The 11,712-nt window shown below is 43.0% G+C and overlaps 1 protein-coding gene across 1 annotated transcript; it reads right to left on the reverse strand.

Annotated features, from left to right (window-relative positions):
- Nucleotides 1-1,210: 1,210 nt before the first annotated feature.
- On the reverse strand, nt 1,211-5,402 carry LOC136485892 (formin-like protein 4). Its single transcript, XM_066482703.1, is given in 9 exon segments — nt 1,211-2,231; nt 2,645-2,886; nt 3,510-3,709; nt 3,935-4,371; nt 4,373-4,534; nt 4,536-4,672; nt 4,675-4,855; nt 4,857-4,955; nt 4,957-5,402. Coding segments are annotated over 9 exon segments (2,529 nt in total). The 5' UTR covers nt 5,233-5,402; the 3' UTR covers nt 1,211-1,436.
- Nucleotides 5,403-11,712: the final 6,310 nt, after the last annotated feature.

Consider the following 11,712-nt stretch of genomic DNA (forward strand, 5'->3'; position numbering starts at 1 on the left):
CCATTAGGGTCTAAACGACATGTGTGGCCTTCATTTACTATTTAAACGTTATTTAAACGGACTAAACGATTCATTTAGACAAATAGTGGTTGGAGAAGCTCTTAGGTTTTAATGATACTTGTTAGAGTGTGTAGAGATCTAGTTCACCTTACCTATGGGCCAACCCCTCGCTATAGCCCGGCTTAGCTGAAGTCCAAAACTAACCAAGGCCTAGGGATAAAGTCAAAACAAATCCTAGGCTAATGTGTGATCGAGGTTTGTCTCCCCTTTTTATGTTGTGCTCTCCGTGGTCATTTTGTGTGATGAAGTTAATCTAACACAACTAATGTTTATATACTGAAAGTTTGTATTTCTGGTCTCGATCTTCTATATCTATGCTACAAAATGACTTTTGCTGCTCGAATGCATCAAGTTCCTTCCATTCCCATGCACGGCGCTATGATATCCTTCGGATAGAAAGAAAGATGCAATGAAGTTTTTCTGCACAAAAAGTCATGAAACGTATATCTTGTCTGTAATCATGCTTTGGTCTCTTTATCTTTATGCAAATATATATGGGTAACAGAGATCATATCGCTTGTGTGTGCAACTGCGAGAATGATTAAGTTCAGCCAGCACAACTGAGCAGAAACAACGATGATGATTGCTTCACCAGGAGCTGCTCTTCATTTGTTATCACCCTTTTTTCATTTTCTCTGCCCTTTAGCTAGCACAATTCAATTTCCTTTTGCGAGAAAGCACAATTCAAATTTAATAGGCCAATACTTTTGTTCTCCTGCATGCTCTTCTTATTTTCCTTTAAAGGTGTTCAAAAGACAAGCTTGCGTTGCTAAAATGCTAAGCACTAAGAAAAAAAATTCCATATCTCGCGTGGAGTTTGACAACCTATCAAAATCTTGACACTCTTTCTTGCAGTACATGTTCTCCAATTGGTCTGACGGAAAAATTACTAGAAAGAATTTCTTTAGTAGCACTGAAACATCATAAGAATCCTGAAATACAATCGAAAGAACTTGTCGTCATAAATATCACCTGAAGATTAAAACGTTAATTAATATAGCGCCCCGTTACATTTTTCATTGAAAACTTCGGACAATCTCATCCATGTTTGACCACACTGACATTACGGGTGCATTCGAGTTCTTATATGATATGCCAGTTCTCCTGGTGGTGTTAAAAAAAATAACTTCGCTTTCTATTCCAAAGGGATTATATATAGCTATAGGATCACAAAACAAAATATTCTCAGCTACTTATTTATTTTGTACAAGAAAGAATTCGATGCATCCATAATTATACAACATATGATTTGACCCTATCTTCGTACTTATCGAAACTTACATATGTGTGCTATGGTAAGATGTAACAATATTCATCTATATAGGGTTCTTGTGGTTCTGTTCATTTCCCTCCTCCCTGTCCCTGATCCCCATTTCCTACAGCGACCAACTGTCTTCGTCGTCGTCGTCGTCGTCGTCTCTTGCATGCTGGCCGTACATTTTCAGGTTCGCCATTGCCGTGGTCGCTGACATACGGAAGGACCTTGCAGATCCAACAACCGTCCTGTCCTGCTGGCTGACCTCCTTGCAGACATGGTCCAGCATGGACAGGAAGTCCCTCACCACCATGAATATCCTCAGAGGGTGCGCTTCCTCCTTTGCAGCATCACCATGGAAATACTCAGTGATCTCTTTCACTCTTCCCAGAGCCCTCTCCTCGTCGCACCGGACTTGTTTGATCTCCATCTCAGCTTCCTTGAGAAAATCACGCATCCTCGCGAAAAAATTCTGGCCTTGGGTGCTCTGCTTCTCGAGCAGGAGGATCGACTTGATCTTGCCAAGACCGGTCTGAAGCTTGGATACATAGCTGTGCAGCACATCGAAATCCATGCTAGCTGCTTTTTTGACATTCCCGAGCTCATTGCTCAGCCCAGATACAACTTTCAACCCTTGCTTACGGAACATTTCGTCTTTCACGATATTTCTGGCCTCATCTTCTACGGCTTTCTCGGATTTTGCGTCTTCAGACCGGACGATTTCTTGGACAACAAAGTGTAGCAAGGTGGTTTTGCCATCGGTCCCTTTGACGTCTGCGAGTTTGAGTAGAGTGTCCAGCTTGAAAGCTTTTGCCTGACCACGGTTTGTGCCAACATTCATTCGGTTCCCAGCTTGCAGGACAGCTTCAAGTAGCTTCAGGAACAATCTACTGCCTTTTAAATCATCACAAGCTCCCTGCAAAACCATGCCAATAATGTCAGCCACTCATACATACAGTTGCATCATTGCTAAAAAGGGCTTATAATTAATTTTGCCAATAACTAGACAAGCTATTACAGTATTACGCCTGAAGATGTTGCAGGGGTGCCACTGTCAGATGCACATAAGTGCCCAACTGGCAATGGCTGAAGGGCAGTGACCGATATGCTATGAACTGTTCAAATCTACGATTGTGAATGAAGAGTTTGCTGCAAAACAATTACTTTGTTCTACACTTTGGCAGTTGTGCAGTCTAAAAATTGATAATAAATTACCCATATTGGTTACAGAGCCTTACAGGCAATAGATAGTAAATGATGATGAATATACAAATTCATGTGCAGCCACTGATCATAGAAACTACAATACTATGCAAAGTGAAAGCATACCTCTAATGTTTCGAAAGATTTCCTGAGGTAATTAATTTCGCTCTCAAAATTTGCTCGATAGAGCATAGCATCAACTCTTTTGAAGGAGAAAGGGATATCAAGCAGTGCCTTGAGAAAACGCTCTGCGGAACCAAGCTTTGATAAGTCCCCAGTAAAGTTTCGAAGTTTCAGTTCTTCCTCTTTTGTAGGAGCCATCTTTACTAAGGTTTCCAACAAATCGGCCCCCAGACATTCAGCATTGCCTATTTAAGAATGTCAGTAGCAATAAACATTGTGAGTAGAACTAGACAGAATAGCTTTGAATGCTGTCATGTAGCTGACTGAAAATTCTGGAGCAGTATGTATTGCATATTTGCCTTAATTTGAATCTGAAGTCCTCAAAATATATCAATACCCATTGATATGAGCATTAAAAGATATTAAGCTTCCAAACATGTTAATTCTAAAAATATTCAGTACAAAATTACAGTAATCTGATATTAGAATGTATATGATGCTTGCTGTGAACTGGTTTGCCAAGTTCATTCAGAATACGGCAGTAGCCTCAAGATGAAGAATCAAACTACATGCATAATGAAACGATCTGCTAACAAGTACTCTGAGTTCCGTCAGATGCTGTGATACAAACACATATGGATGATTGAATATTCAGAGCTTTCCTGTACAGTCAAATATTTCAGCAAATTATAGTGTTGAGGTTACCTTAGAAATGTCCACATCATAACTAATTAACGACCAACAACTTATACATAATGGTCAGTCAAGACAGATATTAGTTGAGGTTACCTTAGAATCCATGACTACTAGTTCCTATTAGGTAAATATTCTGGCATCAGAAATATCCATCAATCAAAGAATTTCTCACCATCTAGCAGTGCATCGGAGACCTCTTCCAGAGTGACATTCAGTGCGCGCAGCAGGATGGCAATGTTCTGTGCCTTCTTAGGATCAAGGACCTTCTCTTGGGCACTACATTGCGGCACTTCAGGTTTTTTCAGTGTGTCCCTAGGAGGTGCATTTGCAGCATTGTTCGTGAAAAGCACCTCGATCATGTCCTCATCCAACCTGCCAGAAACTCATGTCAACATCACAATTTTTAATGATTTACTAATCGTGTGTCTGAGAATGTATCTTTTTTTAGGGAAACTGGAGGGGTTTGCACCCCTACAGCACATTTATTAAAAAAAAAGGGGTCCAAAAGATTACAGGAAACAGTAAAGCAGCAACCTAAGAGTGAGGGGGAAGGAGGCTAAGCTAGGGAACGAAGAAACTCTGAGAATGTATCTTAACTGGAATGAGTTGGACTTGAGCCGGTCCCAGACCATGTCGCGGTCGGAGCACGCCCGGACCTTGTCCCAGTGCAGCGGCTTCAGCTTGGGACGGGCTTCGTCACCGGCAGGATCATCGTACGTCCGAATTGGCATGCCGTCATTGTCCTTGTTCACCGCCATGACGGGTGTTCTCGGCGCAGCGACACTTGGCCCCTCTGTTTGCTCTGGTTTGTGAAGCCGGCGCGTTGATAATGGTGCAGCGGATGGCCCCGGTGGTGGTGGCGGAGGTTTTGGGATTGCGTTGGTGCATCTTGGCGCTGGCGGCGGCGGCGGCGGCGGTGGAGGAGGTGGGTTGGAGGGTGGCGAGACCATTTGCTTGATCATATCCGAGGCGGAGCCGGCGGAGAAGCGGGTCCGCGGCAGAGTGCGTCGGGAGCGTGGCGCAGGAGGTAGCGGGCGGAGGAGGCGCCACGGTTGCAGCTGGAACGGCGGCGGCCGGCGTCGGTGGGAAGAAATCGCTGGTGAGGCTGGGGAGGCTGCGCCGGGAGGGAGTGGTGGTCCGTGGGCTGGAAGCGCTCGCCTCGCTCCACGTCCCGGCGCCCTCGCCGCCGACGGACCCTCGCCGAGCGCTGGCCCGGCGTGTAGTACGCGGCGTCCTCGTCGGACGACGCCGCGCGCCGAAGCGGCGGGAGCGGCCTGAGCTCCGGGCTCGGGACGGTGTCGACGTCGCGGCACATGCCCCGCCTGGCGCGCTCGAGCGGACCTTCCGGTACGGTGTGGCACCGGCACCCGACGACGAGGCCGCCGCCGCCGCAGCGGAGGTGCCCACCGCGTCGGCATGCAGCACGACCGCGGAGGCAGGCCCAGGGTGCGCGGCGGCGGCGAGGCCGGGGGATTTGTTCGCCCACGCGGGGTGCCGCCGCGCGAGACGGCCCGTGAGGAAGAAACGCGGCGGCGAAGGCGAGCAGCGCGAGGACGGCCGCCGCGGCGGCGGAGGCGACGACAATGGCGGCCTTGGGCGTCCCGCCGCTGCCGCCGTCGAGGCGCGGGGCCGGGCCCGTGCGGAGACGAAGAGGCGTCCGCGGTGACGGTGTTCGGTGGCGGCGGAGCGGGGAGCAGCGCCGGCCCGCCGTTGTCGACGGGTGGGACGGGCGTGGAGGGATCGGAGGCGAATCCCGGTGCTGGCGGCGCCGTGGTGGACGGCGGCGGGGTCCATTCGATGGGGAAGAGCGGCTCGTGCAGCGCCCGCCTGGTGTCGCCGGCGGCGGCCGAGTGGACGAGGAAGAGGAGTGAGGTGAACCTCAGGAGTGGAGACATCGGTAAGAGACAGGGAGAGAGAGTGATGAACTCCTGGAGAGAGGCAGAGAGGGAGCGAGGGTGATGGCAGTGGAGTGGGAGTGGCGATGGCGGAGTTGGGAATGCAAGGAGACACGACACGAGAAAGGAATGCGTGCGGGAAGAGGAAGGAAGCCGCCATTTTCCGGGTTTGCTTGATAGCAACGTCTCTTCGCGCACTCGTAGCACTTTTTCTTCATATATCAGCAGCGACTTTCTCCACACGCCATGTGGCGTGGGGTCACACGGGGTCCACCAAATTGATTTCCCTCGCACTCCCTAGCACTTTTTCTTCGTATAAATGTACATAAAAGCAGAGACCTTTGTGATTTCGATCAACATTTCTTGCAGTGAATTCCCGCTCCATGCGTATACGAAAATTAGAAATTCGGGAGTTTTTTCACTAATACTGCCTCCATTCTAATTTATAGAACGTTTTGACGTTTCTAGATACCTAACTTTATTATGTATATAGATATATCGTATATTTAAGTGTATAGCAAAAATGATACAATAAAAAAAATTGGTCTATAATCTAGGATCGAAGGTGGTACTTATTAAATCCAAAGACAATAAATAAATGTTGATGTAGTTTTTTTCTTATAAAAATAAAAATAAACAATAAATACAATATTATGAGCCGTTGGACCCTTGATAATTTCCTACATAATAAATAATTGTTGATGTAGTTTTAATTAGAATAAAACTTATTTTTATTAGAACCATCCAACTAATCAAAGAAATCTTGAACATTTTGTTATCCAATTTAATCTAAATTAATATATCTCAAAGCTATATGCATATATCAGTGTAATCCTCGACAAGAGCTGTCATGTGGAAATTGAAAGAAGTTTCCATCATAATCATCAACAGACAAAACGGTCCTTGACATGACGACAACTATCTCCTTGTCGACTTTAGGGCCTATTTGGAACACAGAGAGATTTTCATGTTCTTATGTTTTCCTGTGAAATTCTTGTATGGCACCTATGAAATTCCTGCACAAAGAGACCTTTAATTGGATATTGGAATTACGTATTTTTATAAGACCTCAAAGAAAGTCCCAAAACTTGATATTTAATTCTACCAACACATGGATAGTATGAAAATTAAAGTTGTGATATATTTACGAGTAATTATTTATGTGTCTTAAAACAAGAGGAAAAGCTACCAAGGTTGTATTTTAATTTGGAACAAACTTAATAACATTGTCATAGTATTACCAATGTCAATAATATATTATGGATTTCATGGTCATTACAAAATTAATTATAGCTTCTAAATTTTATAACGAGGGTAAAATATAAATAGATATGTAACATTCACGTCCTCGTTTTCCATTAATATTTGGTAGCATTTTTTTCTACCGTTACAACGCATAGACACGTTTGCTAGTTGGACTAAATTATAGACATGCTATAAGCTAACCATTTTTTTTATACATGACAACAGGTGGGACCATAACAAACAATGCCAGATCTAATTCATGGGGTTTAGGTACATAGATCTCTTCACAATGCAAAACTCTTAGAACTTTTTATATTGACAAATGCAGAATTTTAAATTTCTTTTTTCTTTACACACGTGAACACTGTCCGGACATGCATGCTAGGTGGGTGGGTGTCACGGTTTCCAAAGTAAACCAAACATTAATATATGTGTTCAGGATATCCACACGACACATATATCGATAAATATAGAAATATTAATAACATTTTTATTACATATCGTAAATATAGTTAAATTAAGACTTACATCTATATCATAGTACATCGGAAGCTATTCTTAAACTTCTCTTCAGGTCATGTTAGCTTGGAGAATACTTGTCTAGCACTCTTGGAACTTCTTAGGCAAAACTCATCACTTGAACAACTATTTAGTACCTATTCGATATTTTATTGCATTTCTAAGTAAGTGTGAGCATAACATACTCAACAAGTGTAACATGAGCTTATGTAAGACTCAAATGCTTGACTTTGTTGTACTGCAATAATCATTTTGAATTGGTCATTTTGTATTTATTAAATCTAAGTTGCTAGGTTATACTTAGAACCCCGATAAAATAGGACTAATTAACATCAGGATGAATTATATCCCAAACCATCCATCAAACCATCTAATTGAAAAGATCTATGTCATTTATGATAGAGAGCATGGCTGATATTTCAATTTTCAATAATTTTGCAGAATTTATTTGATTCCTTATAAGAAATTGGAAGAAAACCGTACATATGAATCTCGATACCCATCCGTGCCTCATACGGCCAACCTAACATTTGCAACATCAGGCTTTTCAAAAAGACTCCTTAACAAGTTGTAGCCTATGCATGGTTTCAGCTCAGGCGAATGAAATCCCCCTCCACAAAATTGCGCATATGAACATGCATTGCACACACCTAGGCATTCTAGCTAGATTTCTCTGTACGAGCAGAATTTCTAGGTTTTGCAAAATTAAAAAAAGCTATTATTCAATTATTTGTTTTTTCTGCTGCTACATTTTGGAATTTCTACATTGTAAAGGAGTCCCTGATCTGTTCATCCACGTAATAATGCACACCAGCTACGACATAATCCAGCTGGAAGAATGTGCCGTAGCGGCAGCTCGTTTTCAGGTCAGTGTTAACTGTAACGACTAGCTAGCAATTGATTGACCGAGCATGCAGGCATGATTAGTGTCGCGTCGCAATGGCATGCATGCTAAGTAAACAAAGGGATGCATATACAGCCTGATTGGTTTCAGCCATGACTTATCAGCTATAATACAGTGTTTTTCTTTCACAACAAATCAGTACTAACCGAACTTATCAGCCTAAAAACCGACCAGCGAGTGATTGGCTCTGCCACCGGTACTAAGCACGCACGAATGATCAGTGTTGGATCCTACGGAAGCAGCAGCTAGCACAATCAACTAGAGCATTCCAGCATCCGGCGTGGAAGTGGACCGCACCCAATCGAGACAAATCGATAGGGCTCCACATGCAATGGATGGATGCAGGCAGCCAAAGCCAAATCCGATCGATCATTCTCCTCGCACAACCCTGCAGGCGTTCTCTAATATAATGCCACCAGTAATCATCACTCACTCTCACACGCCATCATAATTACCGGATCGTAAGTGAAGTGATCGACCGTCCTACTACAAAATGTTGGTTGATGTGGACTACAATATATCTCATATCTTCTGTTTCAAGAGGAAAAGAAGGGGCTAGCTAAAATTCAGGTGCCTGAATTTTAGTTTTCTTTTCAGACGATGGTTATTGTGTATGTTTTATATTAAAACTGTAGCTTTAGTTCGTTGCAATTTTTGTAAGCATAAACTACAATTTTCGGTTCTTTTAGTAAAAACCCTGTTAGACAAAACAACAAATCCACCAATAAAATCTGATTTGTTTGGCACAAAGAAAATTAACAATTTAAAATTGTTTCTATAGTTAGACACGCACAAAAATTTGATATGTTGTGACATAAAGACAAATAATAAATCATAAAAATAACAATTTACTTGTACTAGTTGGTGGTATAGGAGTATTGCCTGAAACCATTTTAAAATTCAAGCACCTGAAATATAGGAGAAGTAGGAAAAAAAACAAAAAGAAAGAACAAAGAAGAAGCCCAAGCCTTACAAAATACAAAATGCATTAAAAATTTCCTACCTCATCCTGAACCCTCACCTTATTAGCGATCGTCGTATGGTCCTACATTGGTGAATGAACTTACTTTTCGAATCGAGCGTAGCTCCGTTGGTTACACCACTGTATATTTTTTTAAGTGGGTGGGTCACTTTATTTTCTATGGACGGTGTAACGTTCAAAAGTTTAAATAGCTCAGATCAACTTTCTACACGCGATGAATCATAACATTCCTACCAACTTGCTTACCTTTTCGTCTTCAATTCACGTAAAGTGTTATGCTAATCTAACACCCAACTTCAACCAGTAAGGCTGTCTTCAACAGGAGATCTATTGCGGAACTCAAATCCAAAATAGGTCTCCAACACAATACCTATAGCCTCCAACAGAGTATCTATATGGAAGATCTATTTTGGGTGCCAAGAGAGATATAACCTAAATCTAAGTATCCTCTCTCCTGGAGACCCATTTGCAGAAAGGGTTGTCTTTTAGATCTTCTTGTTAGACAAGACCAAAAATAAGTATTGAACCCTTTGCCTGTAGCGCTACCCAAATAACAAATGTGTCTTGTATTTTGAGTCACGGTTGTTGGAGACAGTCTAAGGAGTGACTAATAAAACCCACAATTTCAAATCAACACATAATATAATATAGGTGAAAGGATTTTTGGATGGTTAAAGAGAGGTAAATAACCTAAATTTATATTCTACAACTCACAAACACTCGGCACAAAGTTAGATACAAATGACTTAATAAATCTAGTCTAGCTTGTGTTTTGCAAACCTAGGATGAATGACAACCTATCTTTATGTTTATCTTTCAGCCCGCTCGGCTACACTTTTTGCAGCATTAGTGCTGCCGCAGCTCATGCTGCGAAACACTGTAGCATGAACTAGCAAAAGGTGGTGCACGGTAAATAGTCGTAGCCTTTGGAAGAAGCACTCCCGAGTAGGCCCTTTATTTGAGCTGCTCTCTTATTTTTTTTTAAAAAAAATCAAACTGAAAAACTTTATTCATTTAGGATTGTTGCATGATTTGTCAAGAGATCTAGAATAAAGCTAGAGGGTTCATCGACCCAGGTATAAATTTGCTTATATTGCATAGCTCTTTTTGCTAGATTGTGGGTAACCTGATTTACCTCCCTACTACAATGCTCAATAGATATATCCTGAGATCCGCTCTATATAATATTACATTCGTCATATAGTGCAACTGCCGAATTCGTCGAGAAACCTCCATTCTCCATTGTTTGTACCACCTCTATGCAGTCTGATTGGACGATCAATTGATTACATCCTATGTGTTGTGTGAGCATCAATCCTTCCTTCAAGGCATACGCCTCCGCCATAGGTGCATCTATCAAATGAGGCACGAAGCTGTGAGCAGCTGCTAAAGCCCCTCCCAAGCAATTTCTAATAATAACACCCACGCTTCCACATCCCCCTTCTTCATTGAAGGCTGCATCAACATTGACCATAACCTTTCCTTCTGGGGGTTTCTTCCATCCCTAATGTAATTTTGATCCTTTCTTCATTGCTGCTTTATAGTTCTTTGTTAGCGCCACAATTGCCATGGCTGACCTTGAGGGCATCTGAACGTTCTCTCCATGAACAATTTGCCGTCTTTCCCACCAAATATACCATCCAACAGTCAAGATTAATTCCGCTAAACCCACCTCAAACACATTTATCTGCTCATCTCTTCTAATAATTTCCTCTAAAATTACCGAGCCTGATCGCTCTGATCCTAGGAGGCGCTGGATCTTTTCCCACAAACCAAGCGAGCACCAAACTTGCTTTGCTCGGTCACAGGTGAAGATCATATGCTTGATGTCTTCGGCTCCATTCTGACAAATTGGGCATCCACCTCCTTCCTCGACGTGCCTGTTTGCAAGAATCGCTCGGCATGGCAGTAGGCCTTTGAGCGCCCGCCACCCAAAGATTTTGATCTTTCTAGGTAGATTCAGCTTCCACAAATTCTTCCATAGCTTTGTCCTTGATGCAGTGTCAGCCTGCATCCGATTACATCTCAGCCCAAATTTACTTTCCCATTGACAGTGATATGCCGACCGAACCGAGAATAGACCACTTCTGTTATAGTGCCAAGCCATTACATCTTCCCTACCAAAAGTGATAGGTATTTGCAAAATTCGGTAAACACCTGTCGGCCAGAAGATAGCTTTCACCAGGTCCACGTCCCATGTTGTAGTTATTGGATTAATCAGCTCATCAACCGTAGACACAATATTGTTTCCTCTGGTCATTTGGATTTTCAAATTATGACTTGTCGGTATCCAATGATCCTCCCAAATATTCATCTGCGTACCATCGCCAACCCTCCAAATATATCCCTGTTTGAAGCAATCCCGCCCAGCTAGGATGCTTTGCCAAGTGTATGAACTTCCACTTTTCATTTCAGCTTTCAATAAATTGCCATCCGGATAGTACCGAGCTCTAAGTACTCTAGCACATAGGGAGTCTGGGTCCCTGAGCAGCCTCTAGACCTGCTTTGCGAGCATAACCAGATTGAAGGACTATAAATCTCTGAATCCCATTCCACCCTTAGCTTTGGGTAGACACATCTTCCACCATTCTTGCCAATGAATTCTCTTATGGTCTTCATCATCCCCCCCCCCCCCACCAGCACTACCAGATGGCACTTGTGATTCCTGTACAGATGGTTTTTAGAATTCAAAACACCATCATCGCATATACTGGGATGACCTGAGCTGCAGACTTGATAAGAGTTTCCTTCCCTCCCGAACTTAGAGTCTTCTCCCTCCATCCATTAATCCGGGTCACCACCCTATCAATCAAATGATGGAAACAATCAC

The sequence above is a fragment of the Miscanthus floridulus genome, chromosome 1, assembly GCF_019320115.1.
Source record: "Miscanthus floridulus cultivar M001 chromosome 1, ASM1932011v1, whole genome shotgun sequence".
NCBI lineage: Eukaryota > Viridiplantae > Streptophyta > Magnoliopsida > Poales > Poaceae > Miscanthus > Miscanthus floridulus.